The 18,009-nt window shown below is 42.5% G+C and overlaps 1 protein-coding gene across 1 annotated transcript in view; it reads left to right on the top strand.

Moving 5' to 3' along the window:
• The first annotated feature begins 1,247 nt into the window (after positions 1-1,247).
• htr4 (5-hydroxytryptamine receptor 4) overlaps positions 1,248-18,009 on the top strand; it is a 220,921-nt gene continuing 204,159 nt past the window's right edge. The window contains exon 1 of the mRNA XM_060926997.1: positions 1,248-1,472. Within this exon, the coding sequence (XP_060782980.1) occupies positions 1,394-1,472 (79 nt within the window). The 5' untranslated portion in view covers positions 1,248-1,393. The remainder of the gene's footprint in view (positions 1,473-18,009) is intronic.

Raw genomic sequence — 18,009 nt, 5'->3', positions numbered from 1 at the left:
AGGTAACACAGGCATGAGGGAGCCCCGGGACATAAAGCAGCAGCCAAGCCACTACACCATCAACAAACTCGAGTGAGCAAGTGAGTGGGGGACTGACAGCATCCATACATCCCAGTTTACCAAAACACTCTATGTCTGAGGACCTTCCAGATCTACTCCATCCATCTATAGCTGCTTTATCCTGTTCTACAGGGTCGCAGGCAAGCTGGAGCCTATCCCAGCTGACTATGGGCGACAGGCAGGGTACACCCTGGACAAGTTGCCAGGTTATCGCAGGGCTGACACATAGACACAAACAACCATTCACACTCACAGTCAATTTAGAGCCGCCAATTAACCTAACCTGCATGTCTTTGGACTGTTGGGGAAACCAGAGCACCCGGAGGAAACCCACGCAGACACGGGAAGAACATGCAAACTCCACATAGAAAGGCCCCCAACGGCCACTGGGCTCGAACCCAGGACCTTCTTGCTGTGAGGCGACAGTGCTAACCACTACAGAGCCACCAATTAGCCTAACCTGCATGTCTTTGGACTGTTGGGGAAACCGGAGCACCCGGAGGAAACCCACGCAGACACGGGAAGAACATGCAAACTCCACACAGAAAGGCCCCCAACGGCCACTGGGCTTGAACCCAGGACCTTCTTGCTGTGAGGCGACAGCGCTAACCACTACACCACCGTGCTGCCGCAGCGACTTCATGAATTTTTAAAAGGGTACAAACTGAGAATTTAGAGGGTAGTGACCACGGTGGTGTAGTGGTTAGCACTGTCGCCTCACAGCAAGACGGTTCTGGGTTCGCGGCCAGCGAGGGCCTTTCTGTGTGGAGTTTGCATGTTGTCTGCGTGGGTTTCCTCCCACAGTCCAAAGATACGCATGTTAGGTTAATTGGTGGCTCTCAAGTGAATGTGTATGTCAGTCCTGTGATAACCTGGCGACTTGTCCAGGGTGCACCCTGACTCTCGCCCATAGTCAGCTGGGATAGGATCCAGCTTCCCTATAGAACATGGATGGCAAGCGGTGTGCGCGGTTACGCAGGATGTCTTATTGCCATGCTGTGTGGTCAGTGAGTGGAGATCACAGACAGGAGGAGGAGGAGGAAGAGGAGGAGACTCGACAGACGAGTTTACTTTCTGACCGTGGAAACGGGCGAGCGCGCGCCTCTAACGTTCAGCCACTGTGCAGCGCGTGGGCTCTTGCGCGCTCCAAGAGGCGCAGTTTCATTCTCCAAACAGCGTCACCTGACTGCAGAAGCGCTTCGTGGGAAACTATTTATTGCATTTTTCCTTTTTTTTTTAATGTTTCTTTCTCTCCTTTTGGCTTGAGCTGACCCTGTCCGAGTTGTCGGTAAACCAAGAACTTGTCCTTTTCTGTGTGTAATAACGCATTCAGATGCGAGGATGCGCTTTATTCCCACTTAAGGGTTTAGAGCCGTGCCATGGTTTTGACCCGGGGTTTCCTCGTGGAAATGGTAAGTCATTTCTTTCATTTTTGTGTACTGTTATTAATATAAACACACCCTATAAACTAAAGCTTTGGAATAACATACAAAGAATTAAATTAAAATAAATACATAAATCTGGCATCCTGCGCGCGTTTTTATTTTTACTCCATGTTAGGCACCAAAAGTGTCGGAGTTATTACTTGTCTATTTTCATTTCACGCTAATTATATGTCGTAGACGTCATGAGCTCAGAAGAACTTATTAACGTCCTCTGAACACTCTGTGTCTCGTTAAATTTCATTCCATGACAAGCCACAAAGAATATCGCGATAAATATCGTGATTTCATCTGAATAGTAGAAAGTCATCCCGAGAAGGTGTCTCAGGTCAGCAGGCTATTTCGTCAAGTTTCCTCAGGTATAAAATGCTTACTTTTTATTGGTTTACTTAAGGGTGGCATGGTGGCGTAGTGGTTGCCTCACAGCAAGAAGGTCCTGGGTTCGAGCCCAGTGGCTGGTGAGGGACTTTCTGTGTGGGTTTCCTCCACAGTCCAAAAACATGCAGGTTAGGTTAATTGGTGGCTCTAAATTGACCGTAGGTGTGAATGTGAGTGTGAATGGTTGTCTATGTGTCAGCCCTGTGATGACCTGGCGACTTGTCCAGGTCGTACCTCGGCTCCCACCCATAGTCAGCTTGGATAGGATCCAGCTTGCCTGCGACCCTGTAGGACAGGATAAGCGGCTACAGATAATGGAGGGAGATATGTTTATTTATTTTTAAAGGCAGCACGGCGGTGTAGTGGTTAGTGCTGTCGCCTCACAGCAAGAAGGTCCTGGGTTCGAGCCCAGTGGCCGATGAAGGCCTTTCTGTGTGGAGTTTGCATGTTCTTCCCGTGTCTGCGTGGGTTTCCTCCGGGTGCTCCGGTTTCCCCCACAGTCCAAAGACATGCAGGTTAGGCCAATTGGTGGCTCTAAATTGACTGTGAGTGTGAGTGGTTGTTTGTTTCTATGTGTCAGCCCTGCGGTAACCTGGCGACTTGTCCAGGGTGTACCCTGCCTCTCGCCAATAGTCAGCTGGGATAGGCTCCAGCTTGCCTGCGACCCTGTAGAACAGGATAAGTGGCTACAAATAATGGATGGATGGATATATATTTTAAAGGGGAGTTAAATGACTATATAGCCTATAAATGGTGTTATTCAAAATCAAACTCACTTTTTTTTTGTCCCAGCTTGCAGTGAGTGTGCTTTTTTATTATGTATTTTTTATATTCATTTTGAACACACACACACACACACACTGTAATCTACAGTAGTTTAATGGAAAGTAGAGTCTATCTCAGAGTAATTGACCCTGTTCAAAGGTTCTAGAGCCACTGAACCTTTCTTAGATTTAAAAAAAAAAAAAATCACTTACATGAACATGTTCGAGTCAGCGTATTCACTGATTAGTGAGGAGTTAAACTAGATTGGAATGTGATTGCATTTTCTGAATGTATCCACTTTCATTTCCTTTTACTCGTTATTCTGTCACGTATAAGAGAACTTACACACCCAAGGCATTTTACTAGTACATTTCAAGCCAATGTTTATTTTATGTCTGGGTCTCAAGCACAAAGCCAATCGGGGTTTTCAGGCGGAAGCTGTCCACTGTGCCACACTGTCACATGGATTGTGGATGTGCTGATATCAAAGAGCTCACAACAGAAGAAGTTTATTACAGGCACACGGGATTGCCAGGTCAGTTTGTGCTTATGCAATAGAGAGTGTATTTTTCGATAGAGTGTCAGATGTGGAAAGGATGACTGGTGATGGCTGGCACAGCACAGACTGTCCATGAGTGGAGTAATGTATATCCACTTTCACGTCACATTATGGCTTCGCATCTGTCTCACCTAAAATACAAAAGTGAAACCTGAGAGCCAGCAGGAAGCAAGTGTGTGCTTCTGCTACATGTAGCATTGTCTTAACCATCCATAACCATCAGCTTTCTGGGGCCTGTTTGCTATTAGTGCAAGTATTGATTAAAGGTGCAGTAAAAGATTCCCGTGCATTTTGCTTGGCAGACACACACGACTGGCTTGCTGCTGATCACACACTCACTTGATTTATTTTTTACATGTTTGAGCAAACCAATACACAACAAAACTGACATTTATCAAGATCGCAAATTGATACACCCACACATGAGTTGGCATCATTTCATTGCACATAACAGGTTTGATCGATTCTTTAGTCCTTTAAACTCCTTACTTGTTGGAAATCTGTGTTTGTATTCACCAATACCTTATCTTTCAACAAAGAGTGTAAGCAATACTTTTTACTTAAAGCCCAATCGCAAAACGACTGAGAATTTTGAATTCTTCCAAAGAGTACATGCATGCTTGAGCCAGTTTCTACAGATTCTAAAATGTCTCTTGTTTTTGATAGTGATTGACTGATATAGTATAAATCTGCATGTAAATCTAATAAATGTCTGTTTCTTTAATAAAAAGTCATCAATAAATTATACCCAAAAAATGCAAATTATTCCCTAGATTCAAAGAAAAGTTTAAATGCTTCTCACATGTGAAAATGTGGTCTCACAGTACCTTAAACTAGACTGTCTATTAAAACAGCCTTCAGAAAGCTCTATTCTTCAGAGCACACTTGTCAAAGTCAAGGCCCACGGGCCGAATATTGCACCACTGCTTCATTTTATTTGGTGTGCACATACTTGCGAAACATAATGCTGAAATGGCTCATAGTATCTCCTACTCAATATTTCACAGTATGTCCAAAATGAAAAAGAAAAAAAATTTGATTGAACATGAAGACAAGAGAGATGGGAGACTAAGCAAAACGTAAATGAACATAAACATAAATACTTGACCTACAGTCAGGTCCATAAATATTTGGATATTGACAGAGTCGTTGTTATTTTAGCTGTCTACCACAGTAAATTAAATAATCTGCTTCAAGTGCAGACATTCGGCTTTAATATGAGGGTATTTACATCAGAAGCATTTTAAAGGTGTAGGAATTACAGCACATTAGATTTATGTGCATGTTGCCTTCCGTAGGACCAAAAGTAATCGGACAGTTGGCTGCTCAGCTAGTCCATGGCCATGCGTGTTTCATTTCCTCATTGTTTCACTTAAAAGTAAGCAGGTAAAAGGTCCAGAGTTGATTTTACGTGTGGCATTTGCATTTAGAGTCTGTTGCTGTGAACTCTTAAGATGAGGTCTAAAGTGCTGTCACTGCCATTGAAGCAAGACGTCATTAAGCTTAAGCATCAAAACCAACCCACCAGAGAGATGGGTTTAGGTGTGGACAAATCAATTATTTTATGGTAACTCAGGAACACCAAAGACCTGGAAGTCCACAAAAAACAACTATGGTGTATGACAGAAGAATTATTTTCCTGGTGAAGAAAAACCCCTTCTGACTAGGGGGTGTAACATGAAGCAGGATTAGCAAGCTAACGTTTGGCTAAACTCTGGCTTATCCATACTGTGAAGGTGGCTATCTTTTCATTGGTTGGTTGATCACCATGGCAGCTCGGCTAACCAGACATGTACCGATTCACCCAATTCACAAATTGATTCAATTTTCCCATGATATTTATGAAAAAAATATTAAATATAGAAAGTTTTATTACCAAAATTAAACATGGTTGAAAACTCAACTTTAAAAAACATACATTTATTGTCCTATCAACTTAAATATTCCTTTTGTTACATTTAAAGCTAGATGGCCTTTCGATTTCATAAAACTGGTGAAATTTAGTTCCCTCTGAAATTTAGTCTTTGTGATATATGTTTATTTCTGTGATATCTCACAAAATATCAGGCCATTCTGTGGCTGGGAAGTTATTTAATTTGAGGAGATTCCCGAGCAAATAATGTGCATGAAATCACTCGCTTCGCACAGTCAAGCAGACAGAGGAAGTCTGTGTTTAAACAGCGCAGGTTTACCTTTGACCGTGCACTGACAGTTACATCATTTTGTTGCTAAACAAACAGCTGATCACGCCGAGGTGCTTGCTGACCGCCGATATTTATTAGTTTGGTCCTGCATTTCCTTTCCTTCGCAACATAATGTCTTTTCTTCTCACTTTTCGTTACTGTAGTCGGTCTTCCATGTTTCATTCGCACACTCACGTCCTCCATTTTTCTCTGCTGTTTCAAATTTGTATCCCACAATGCCCTGCGCAAACAGGGAAAGCCCACCACATGATGCATGATGTAGTATCTTGAATTGGGTCATGGTGAAGCAGGAAAAAATAGCAGCGAATTTAGGGCCATGTGGCCCTAAATTCATTAATTGTTCTATAAAAAAAAACCTAATAAAATTGGAAGTCTGTGATTCAAATTTGGTAGCTTTCAGTCCACTAAACAAAAATAATTGGGTGTCAGGGAAAATTCTTTTTATGACCTACACTTGAAAAACCTGAAAGGCAGTCTACCTTTAAAAGAACACTTTTGTTTCATTTTCTTAACAACCAAAAATAATTTTTTATCCACATTTCTAAAGGTTGGAGTAAAATATGATAGCTTATTAGCTAAAATATTCCTTTTATTAAAAAATGAAAAAAGTTAATAATAGGACTTTACTTCATAAACTTTTATGAACATTTCTACTACCTCAATTTTCATCTATTTTCTTTAGATTTCAACAATATGTAAAAAGAGAGCTCTGATTTCTTGTTAAATCTATTTGTAGAGTCAATCACACAACAGGTCTTTCCCATTTTAGATCTGTTCTTTTATGTGTTTTTTTTTTTGCGGCATTAGAGCTGTGTTACTTTTGTGGAGGGTAAAGTAGAAGTAGTCATATGCATTCCCAGTACTGTACATTATTGCAGCCTCTGTTGTCTAAACAACGCAGTTGCAACTAGGAAAAGAGATTACACAGCCTGATAATAATTGTGGTTTTTTTTTTATTTCATCAAGTCAAATTGTTATAAATTCATATCACGATTTATCGTTGCACAATATATCATTACATGCCTACGGACAATCTAAGTTAAAGCTTGCCACACTAGAGCCATAATAATTACAATTGCATCACCTTTCCTCTAGGATCCTGTTGAGCTTGCTGCTCATGACGGTAAAAAGATTTCTGTGGTGCAGTATAAATTTCAAGAATATATAAAATTTGTTTGGTTTTCTGCTTCTTTTATGATTTATATACATTTGAATAGCTTTTTTTAACTAACTGATTAGCAGATAACTGACTTAATAGAATATTGGCTGTTAATCTGTGATCATGTGTCTGTAGCCTATTACAGTGGTTTTCAAAGTGGGGGCCGCCAGGGGGCGCTAGGGGGGCCTCAGAAAGTTGGAGGGACGATAACAAAAAAATTGCAAAAAATATATATACGTTTTTAAAATAATTATTATTAAATATATTGTAATTAGTTTTTTAATCATTATTATAAAATATAATTATTAATAATAATACATCATATCGAAACGTTGTTTGCCATGCTTATCTCTCCGATTGCCTGTGATGTTGCGGTTTGCGCCATTTATCAAGCTGCTTTGCTCCTCAAGCTAGCGTATTGCTAGCGCAAAATGGACAGGTTTTTGAAGAAGAGACCGAAGGAACAAACCAACAGCCCTGCTGTGGAGGACACTGCTGCGAAAAAAACTAAGAAATCCTGGCCAACTAAAATCCGAAAATATGAGGCAGCATACATTAAGTATGGCTTTACAGCCATACAGAAAAATGGCCATGATTGCCCGAAATGCGTCCTCTGTCTGGAGACCCTGTCAAACGAGTGCTTAAAACCTTTGAAACTTCAGCGTCACTTGGTACAAAAACATCCGACAGATGCCGAAAAAACAGTAGATTTCTTCAGACACAAAGAAGAGCATTTGGTCAGGCAATCTACTGCATTCAGCCAGCAAGCTGCTGTCCCCGAGCGGGCCCTGAAGGCATCATTTTTAGCCTCGTACCACATTGCTCGTGCTAAAAAACCTCACTCAATTGGAGAAGATTTGATTTTACCAGCCACCAAAGACATTGTCCGAGAATTGCTTGGTGAGGATGCTGCCAAAAAAATCGATGCTGTCCCACTCTCTGATAACACCGTGAGCCGACGGATTGGTGACATGGCTCAAGACGTATCTGCTCAGCTGTTGGAGCAGGTGAGAGCCAGCAAATACTTCGCACTTCAGCTGGATGAGAGCACAGATTTATCCAATGAGGCCCAACTGCTTGTGTACATCAGATTTATTTCACAGGAAAGATTTGTGGAGGAAATACTATTTTGTAAAGCACTTGAAAGAAGAACTACTGGGAAAGACATTTTTCAAGTTTTGGACGATTACATCGAGTCTAACGGATTGGACTGGACCCATTGTGTGGGGGTGTGTTTGGACGGAACCGCGGCAATGACCAGGAAGATCAATGGAGTGACCGCTCTCATTAAGCAGAAGGCCCCACATGTAGTGGCGCCACACTGCATGCTCCATCGCGAGGCACTGGTCGCAAAAAGGATGGATAACGAGTTGAATCAGGTACTACAGGAGGTTATACAGTTTATTGTTCAGTGCGAAAATATTTGTGTTGAAAACATGTTAGCTAATAATATTCTTATGCTAAACAAATGTAACAATTATTGACTATTGAATAAAAGTAAGAGAAAACATTCTAAAAGTTGATGTTTCTTTACATATTTTGTAGCATTGTCTGTGGGTTTGCAAAGGGGGTCCCCGGCCAGAAGCTAATGCTGTTTGGGGGGCCTTGGCATGGAAAAGTTTAGGAACCCCTGGCCTATTAGGATTTCCCAGAGTAATCACTGCATTAGAGTGCACACACATCACTCTTAGATGATCCCTGTGGGCACAGGAATTTATCTTAAAGGTGCCCTTCCACCAAAAACATTTAAGACTGGCTCTTTTTGAAATACCATAGTTCACTCCGAGTTGCATATGCATGCTGCATGTGAAAATGTAATTCTACTCCTATTCCCTGTATTAGCTTATGAAAGAAAATAGTCAGAAAAACGAGCAAATCTGAAAAAGCCCTACGAACTTACGTCACTTCGAAAATTAGTATTCATGGCCTCGTCCACCTTGGCTTGCGACTGCCCACGGGAAGAAAGCTCGGATTTCAGCGCGAGGAGAGATAGCAGAGCCCATCTCATCAGTAGCTAACGAAGAGGACCTAACAGCAAGTTGAAAACATGGCTGAACAAGTTCGTGCCTGTGTTATTTGTGGCAGTAACACATCAACGTTGCATGTTTGGGGAGGCTGGGACCTCCCCTGCGTGAGTTACGAGCGTTCAAAGTCGGGCTGGAGTCGCCGACAGAAACGAAACCTAAGTGGAGCGCCACGGCTCACCTCGGGACAAATTACGTCCCGAGGCACGGTACTAGCCCGCCCTGGCAGCGCTGGTTCGATGGGGAGAGGGCAGAGGCCACTGGCTGCCAAGTTTGGGGAGGCTGGGACCTCCCCTGCCCGAGTTACGAGCGTCCAAAGTCGGGCTGGAGCCACCGACAGAAATGAAACCTAAGCGGAGCAACGTTGCAAGATAGAAGAGCTGAAGAAGAAATGGTTGGAATTTATCTTTGGAACACCACCAGCGAAGTATAATGCAACGTTAGTACTGTGTTCTGATCATTTCAACCACAGTGACTTTTTTCAAACTTCGGTGCCTTCAGTAGTGGTTTTGCTTCGAGGTTGTTTTTAATACTTGGATCTGTATCGTCAAGACGATCGACCACCAGCTCACAAGCTGTAAGTAAAACATGAACTTTTTGTTTGAAGGTTTTTGTTACAAAATAGCATGTTCATATTCTCCACGTGGGCAGCACGGTGGTGTAGTGGTTAGCGCTGTCGCCTCACAGCAAGAAGGTCCGGGATCGAGCCCTGTGGCTGGCGAGGGCCTTTCTGTGTGTAGTTTGCATGTTCTCCCCGTGTCCGCGTGGGTTTCCTCCGGGTGCTCCGGTTTCCCCCACAGTCCAAAGACATGCAGGTTAGGTTAACTGGTGACTCTAAATTGACCGTAGGTGTGAATGTGAGTGTGAATGGTTGTCTGTGTCTATTGGCCCTTTTTCAGCTCACTTCAGCTCGCTTCAGCTCACTTCAGCCCGACACGGCTCGCGTTTCGACTATCTCAGAGCAGCACTACTCAGCTCGCTTCAGCCCTGCTTAGCACCCAAAACTCGCACGGTTTTGGAGTGGGGCTGAAGCGAGCCAAACCGAGCCGAGTGGGGCTGGGGCGTGAGCAGACACTCCCCTGTGCACTCATTGGTGAGGAGGAGTGTCCTTACATGCCCACACACACCCCGCGAGCACGCTGGGATCTGTAAACACCGTAAACCCGGAAGAAGAAGAAGAATTACGAATTACGAGAATTTCTGAAGCCTTATGCGCCTTGCCTCATCTATACGCTCTTGCCAGTATCTGTTGGCGTTGTCGGTGACAACAAGCCACAGCACCAAGACCAGCAACACAACGACTCCATGTTTATTGTTTACTATCCGGGTCGTGAGACTACCACTTAAAAGATCACTGATGTCACTGTTTGCGCCGCCTAACGACAAAACGTGACGTCCACCCACTTTCGCTAACTCCACCCAATGTGTCCACCCACTTCCAGCCAGCACGGTTCAGCACGGTTGTAGTCGAAATGCAACTCCAACAGCCCCACTCAGCTCAACTCAGCCCAACTCAGCACGGCACGGCTCAGCCCAACTCAGCCGCGTTTGTAGTGGAAAAGCGGCATATGTGTCAGCCCTGTGATGACCTGGCGACTTGTCCAGGGTGTACCCCACCTTTCGCCCGTAGTCAGCTGGGATAGGCTCCAGCTTGCCTGCAACCCTGTAGAACAGGATAAAGCGGCTAGAGATAATGAGATGAGAATGAGATGAGATTTTAGACCGCGAAGTGTCATACTGCGCTGCTAGTCAAACCATTTTAAACCATGATTTTAGAGTGCACAGACACAAACACTACACACACTTTGCCACACACACACACACACAAACACACTCTCTCTCTCTCTCTCTCTCATGTAAAAAAAAGATTTTGCAGCATGGGGTCTGATGTCTGATCCAGTTTCTGTTGGTGATCCTCTGCTACAGCTGAGCAAGCAGACTTTGCATTGCTAATTGGTGTCTCTAAATTGACCATGGTTGTGTGTCTCTATGTGTCAACCCTGTGATGACCTGGCGACTTGTCCAGGGTGTACCCCGCCTCTCGCCCATAGTCAGCTGGGATAGGCTCCAGCTTGCCTGCGACCCTGTAGAACAGGATAAAGTGGCTAGAGATGATGAGATATATATTTTATATATATATATTTTTCCCCGGAGGCACGGTGGTGTAGTGGTTAGCGCTGTTGCCTCACAGCAAGAAGGTCCGGGTTTGAGCCCTGTGGCCGGTGAGGGCCTTTCTATGCGGAGTTTGCATGTTGTCCGCGTGGGTTTCCTCCGGGTGCTCCGGTTTCCCCCACAGTCCAAAGACATGCAGGTTAGGTTAACTGGTGACTCTAAATTGACCATAGGTGTGAATGTGAGTGTGAATGGTTGTCTGTGTCTATGTGTCAGCCCTGTGATGACCTGGCGACTTGTCCAGGGTGTACCCCGCCTTTCGCCTGTAGTCAGCTGGGATAGGCTCCAGCTTGCCTGCGACCCTGTAGAACAGGATAAAGCAGCTAGAGATAATGAGATGAGATATTCTCCACGTTAGCATGACATGGTCACAAGCTAGGCAGGGATGAGAGTTGTCCGCTTTTCGGCGGATTTCTGCTTTTTCTGAGTAAAAAACGACCTTTTTATTTTATGCCAAATCCGTTGAGAAATTTTTTTAAATTAATTTCGGGGGGTTGGGGTATGTTCCTTCATGCTGTTCAAACTTTATTAACTCCAACGATGTTTACACATTATTTGTAAGTCGCCATCTTTAGTCTCATTTAAATCTCGTTGAATGTGATGTAAAATTTGTGTTATCTACATTGTTATTGGTCAAAATATCGATGTCGAGACCATAATAGCCAATCAAAACAGTTTTTACAAAGACACCCACATCCGCTTGTTCTGACTCACTGGAGGTAGCGTCACAGTGCTGTTAGCCAATCAGAGGTAACACATTTACATGTCATGAATATTAATGAGTAAGAGCTGAAATCCTGTCGTTCTCCCGCCACCCACTCCTCCACCAAACTAGAACAGCCTGAAACAGGAGAACCACAGCATTTTTTTCACCAAAACCGGCTCACAGGGCATTCATTCATACTCAAGACCACCGCACAATTAATGAAAAAACGATGCAATGAGACCTTTAAAAGGAGGTCAGTGCATAACATCATGATTTTACACACTTCCTAAAATATCTAGTAGTAACAAAGTGGGCTTTAACAGAACATGAATATAGAAGACATTTTATCCTCAGTTTGCATGACTGTGTGATCAGTCCCCAACTACTAGCATTAAGGCAAAATGGCCAGGGTCAGGTTATGACTCATATTCTCAGGGAGTCTACACAATGTCACCATGTAAAGCCTGACTGCTTTACTGCATTTCGCTTTAAAATATTTTCTTCAAATTATCCTGTCCACTCTGCATTGTAGATCAGTTTAATGGAGTGCTTGGAGACTGGCGGTACACCTGCAAGAAGTACGAACTGATAAAATCCTGGTTCAGCGTAATGAATGGTTAATTCACATCCTGTTACCAGTTCAGTCAGCATGTGAACGTTTGGTTAAGTGAAGCCAGCTATCATACGGAAACCCCAAGGTTTTTGAATTTGCTTTGTAGTGTACAGTACTCAGACCAAGAACACCTTCCAGGAGGTAGGCATATACAGTATGTGTCAAAGTCAACAATCAAGAGAGGACTTCAGTGTAGCTTTGAGATAAGATAAGATAAGATAAGATAAGATAAGATAAGATAAGATAAGATAAGATAAGATAAGATAGCCTTTTATTATCCCACAAGGGGAAATTTACATTGTTACAGCAGCAAAAAAGCAGCAAAATATAGAAAGAAAAGAAGATAAGGCAGTGAAGGAGTAGTGCAAAAAGTACTAAGTATACAAACAAAGGTATATATAAAAAGAAATAAACTACAAATTGAAGATAAAATTAACAAATTAGCATAAACAGGTTAAACTGCTGATATGGCCCAGGCATAATAAATATAGATAGATAGATAGATAGATAGATAGATAGATAGATAGATAGATAGATAGATAGATAGATAGGCACGGTGATGTAGTGGTTAGCACTGTCGCCTCACAGCAAGAAGGTCCGGGTTCGAGCCCCATGGCCGGCGAAGGCCTTTCTGTGTGGAGTTTGCATGTTCTCCCCGTGTCCGCGTGGGTTTCCTCCGGGTGCTCCAGTTTCCCCCACAGTCCAAAGACATGCAGGTTAGGTTAACTGGTGACTCTAAATTGACCGTAGGTGTGAATGTGAGTGTGAATGATTGTCTGTGTCTATGTGTCAGCCCTGTGATGACCTGCCGACTTGTCCAGGGTGTACCCCGCCTTTCGCCCGTAGTCAGCTGGGATAGGCTCCAGCTTGCCTGCGACCCTGTAGAACAGGATAAAGTGGCTAGAGATAATGAGATGAGATAGATAGATAGATAGATAGATAGATAGATAGATAGATAGATAGATAGATAGATAGATAGATACTTTCTTTCTGTCAGTCCTGCGCGCTGTGGTGCATGCACCAAAAGGTGCGCCTTGGGCTGCGCGCGTGCCGAGTGAGCTCCAGCACACGCGCCGTGAACAAGGTGCACCTGTTCTCAATTAGTGAATTAGTGTTGGGCTATTTAAGGACGGTGCTGATTCTAAGGTCATGCGAAGTATAATGCATCACCTTAGTTCAGTGCGCATTACCGAGCCTTTCCTCCCGTGTTTGTGGTTTTCCTGGTTTCTCAACTCCTGTTCCTGTTTCTAGTTCTCGTTCTCGTTTTGCCTCCAACATTCTGTTTGCACCTCGATCGACCCTTTGCCTGTTTTCTCGTTTATGACCTTGCCTGCCAATTTGGACTGTTTGCCTTTGTGTGCGTTTTATGCACTTCATGTATATATCGCACTGTATTAAAATAAACACTTCTGCACTTACATCCGCCTCTCTCGCGTACTTGACTCTTTCTTTCTTTCGTTCGTCTAATTAATTAATCCTGGTCCTCCCCTTTTGCTTGTACCTGCCTATGATTTTCTTCTAATGAATTTAGCGTTCTAACCAGGATAAAGCTGTTACTGAATAGGAATGAATGAATGATTAAAGTCCAACTTACACCAGACTCAATAAACATGTAGCACAGCACAACGCTACACCTTATACACTCCCATGTTCCAGTTTGGCTCGTTTTTGTCCATTAATGTAAGGGTTGTTTTACAATCAGGGTACGCAAGCTAAAAATCACATTTAACACTTATTATCTTCAATATCAAAAGGCTTGACTAAATAAACTTGGTTGTTTATTGTAGCCCTGTGATAGCTCTATTTACCATGTAAAAAAAATTGTTGATAACGTTATTTTTGGTGAATGTATGGCAATATATGTCATATTTAGCAAAATTACTCGTGTCATTTAGAAAAAGTGCTTTTTTGACCACAGGTAGCTCCAAAAGGGATGCACTTAAATCATTCTTTATACCATAAAACAAATATTTGGTTCCATATCATTGGAAACATAGTTAAGTTTTAATGTTGAATGCCAGTAAGTTTTCAGACTATTTTGATCAAATTAGTATGTAATTGTGTCAAAAAAATGTCCTCTCCGAGACAGCTAATTTTTCAATATAAAATAACATATCTCATCTCATTATCTCTAGCCGCTTTATCCTTCTACAGGGTCGCAGGCAAGCTGGAGCCTATCCCAGCTGACTACGGGCGAAAGGCGGGGTACACCCTGGACAAGTCGCCAGGTCATCACAGGGCTGACACGTAGACACAGACAACCATTCACACTCACATTCACACCTACGGTCAATTTAGAGTCACCAGTTAACCTAACCTGCATGTCTTTGGACTGTGGGGGAAACCGGAGCACCCGGAGGAAACCCACGCGGACACGGGGAGAACATGCAAACTCCACACAGAAAGGCCCTCGCCGGCCCCGGGGCTCGAACCCAGGACCTTCTTGCTGTGAGGCGACAGCGCTAACCACTACACCACCGTGCCGCCCCTAAAATAACATATCTAAAATGATTATTTTCATCCTAAAATGTGGTCAAGATTTTGGGACATAAATATTAGAGACAACTAACACAAAGCTTACAGCCTTATATTTAAAAGCACTATGGAAGTAGTGGATTGTGAATTGTCAAAAAAAAAAAAAGTCCTCTCCGAGAATCACTTCATTTGTTTCTCCCATCTTATAGCAGATTACACAAAACTACCATACACACATGTCAAAAAATTACCTGAAATCTGTTCTTTAACTCGTCCTTCACTTAAAAACTGGTACAAGAACCAGTTTGAATCCATTTGAATTTTGGACCCCGTGACACAAACTTTGTACCCTGATTGTAAAACAACCCGTAAGTTAATCTGTACTGTATAACTGCATTTTTGCTGTGATGGGGAGAAAGTACAGAGTTAGTGAAAACCTAACCTTTTTCTCTGATGATATTGTATCTCTTAATGTTCCAGATGAGGTAACCGCATACCTGACTAATAACACAGTCATTGCGATAGATTCATATCTGTGGCAGTATCTTTTTTTAAAGCACACTGTCATTTTTCCAACACTTACCTCTGATGTGAATTGCTGGCAGCAGCCATTTTAGGATTATCTGTAATTCCTTTTGAGGGGTGTTGTAGGTTTAGGAACACGTTTGACTGCTAAAATGCTTTGGGGATGACTCTTAGACTGAATAATACACCAATTTCCAAGATTTTATCGTAAACCAGCCAGTTAGGAAGTAGTTTTATGAATGCACAATTTATCAGACTTGCTCTCAAAACTGGCTTCTGCTACAAGCTTCTAAAATCAGTTCTTGCCTTGGTAAGATCCTTCATGGATATAATACTCCATCTTCCTGGAATAAATTAGAGTGAAAACCTAATAGAGTAGTAGGCTGGCCAGTTACTGAGGACTCATTAATGATGTGGCTAGTTTTATTTGTCAGAGAGTTTAGTGATGGCACTTGACGAATATTTAATTTCCTTTTGACAGAATTAAAAAATGGTGTCTAATAATATTTTGAAACCATATATAGTCCTGTGCAAAAGTCTTAGGCACATGTAAAGACATGCTGTAGACCAAAAATGGCTTAAAATAACAAAATGAAATGCTTCAACATAAAAAAAATACTATAAACAGCAGTAAGCCATAATACATGAAACAAAGTCAATATTTGGTGTGAGACGACCCTTTGCTTTAAAAAAAAAAGTAGTCTCAGGTACCATGAGTGCAGTTTGATAAGGAAATGAGCTGTAGGTTTTACTGAGCATCTTACAGAACCAGCCACAGTTCTTCTGGACACTTTGACTGTCACACTTGCTTCTTAATTTTGCACCAAAACCCAGCAGCCTTCATTATGTCTCATCTCATCTCATTATCTCTAGCCGCTTTATCCTTCTACAGGGTCGCAGGCAAGCTGGAGCCTATCCCAGCTGACTACGGGCGAAAGGCGGGGTACACCCTGGACAAGTCGCCAGGTCATCACAGGGCTGACACATAGACACAGACAACCATTCACACTCACATTCACACCTACGGTCAATTTAGAGTCACCAGTTAACCTAACCTGCATGTCTTTGGACTGTGGGGGAAACCGGAGCACCCGGAGGAAACCCACGCGGACACGGGGAGAACATGCAAACTCCACACAGAAAGGCCCTCGCCGGCCCCGGGGCTCGAACCCAGGACCTTCTTGCTGTGAGGCGACAGCGCTAACCACTACACCACCGTGCCGCCCCCCTTCATTATGTTTTCTTTTTTAATCTGAAAAGTGCTCTCTTATGTAATATGCTGCCCAGATATAATTTTTTTTTTCTGTAACATTTAATTTTGTGCTGCAAGACGAATGTTTGGACCCTAAAATGTTTTTGTGCTGACTGGAAAATGTAGAAGTCATCAAATAGAAATCTATAACAAAGTTTGTATGAAAAAAATAGGGTGCCTAAGATTTTTGCAGAGTACTATACACATGTATTTTTTTGATTGTTTGTTTGTTTGTTTGTTTGTTTGTTTGTTTGTTTGTTTGTTTAAACATAATGTTCCTCAGGTATTTTTTTATGTTTAAACTAGACACACGTCTCTGTTCCTCAATTTGTGTTCCCATGTGAAAATAAAGATTAATCATGGTGCCCCTTTAAAAGATTTAAAAGGATCTTTGGGATGCCTGTGGGGGCACAGGGTGGTGGTGGTGGTGGTGGGGGGGGTATGGGTATGTGTACGACTTGAAGTTGTAATTCAAGCAGAACTGCCCTGAACGCAACAGTTGTTTGAGGGAACTGGGCTCTTGTTCAGCCTCACTTGTCTAAAAATGGCCACTGAACCCAGACACTAACATCACATCACGATGATGTACCATCACTCCACCCTCCTCATCCCTCCTCATTTGAGCTAGGAAATTACATTTTATCGAGCATTTTTGTCCATATTTATGGACTGATACCATGCAGGACATCAAGTTGGTGGCTGTTATTGTAATTACAGTAAAGAGGGTATTGAGGTCAGGATAATGCCACATTAAAGGAAAAGGCAACTTTTGTACAAAACCAGGTGTGTAATAGGAGAAAAACATATACGTAATCAATTCCGTTAATTATTTCCATTATATATCGAACATGAAAAAATATTTTTAACTTTGAATCATGAATTGACACAGAGGAGTCGAAGATGGAGGAGTCAGCCATTTTGAGATTGTAGGCAACTATAAACCAATCAGAATCTTTCGTTAATGCGCCTCCCTCTGATCTGTGACGTCACTGAGCCCATGAAAACAGTGTTTACAAGCAGATCACTGTGATTAGGAGTCCCGGCGGGTGGCTTGTATTCGATTCGTTTATATCCCGACCTTGTCAGCTGTCAGATTTATGTTTATGGACCCGGTAAGCTGGTAAATAATATTTATTTATTTTTTTCTTTACCAAATTCTAACAGAAAACGAGAGCGCCCGAAAGGGAAAACCGAGCCGAGCCGCTTCACGCATGCGCAGTAGGCTTGGTAGGACAAATCCAAATAGGAGTCATTCAGGATTCAGCCATGTTTTTGCTCCGTGTTTTTACTCAACCAAAGTTATACAGTATTATGAGCTTTAAGTTGCATAAATAAAACCATTTGGTGAAACTTTGAAGAAGCGATTGTACTGGTTTTTTACCTTATTACCATGAAGCACTGAAGAGTTCTTTTCAGTGGTGGGCCGCATGACGTCACGCAGTAGATCAATATGGCGGAACGCATCTTCGCTGAGCTCAGCGCAAGCCCATATTATTAAAAGTTAAAAGATACTGTTATGCGGTCTGTTCTTTCTCTATAAATTCCATGATCGATTACCTTATATATTTATCTATCTATTTGTGGTGATTTTGTACAAAAGTTGCCTTTTCCTTTAAATCACATTGCCTTTAGGTCATTTCTCTAAGAGCTTTGTAAATCTAAGCTTCATTGTCTT

The sequence above is a fragment of the Neoarius graeffei genome, chromosome 8, assembly GCF_027579695.1.
Source record: "Neoarius graeffei isolate fNeoGra1 chromosome 8, fNeoGra1.pri, whole genome shotgun sequence".
NCBI lineage: Eukaryota > Metazoa > Chordata > Actinopteri > Siluriformes > Ariidae > Neoarius > Neoarius graeffei.
This window is presented reverse-complemented; position numbering and strand designations above follow the sequence as displayed.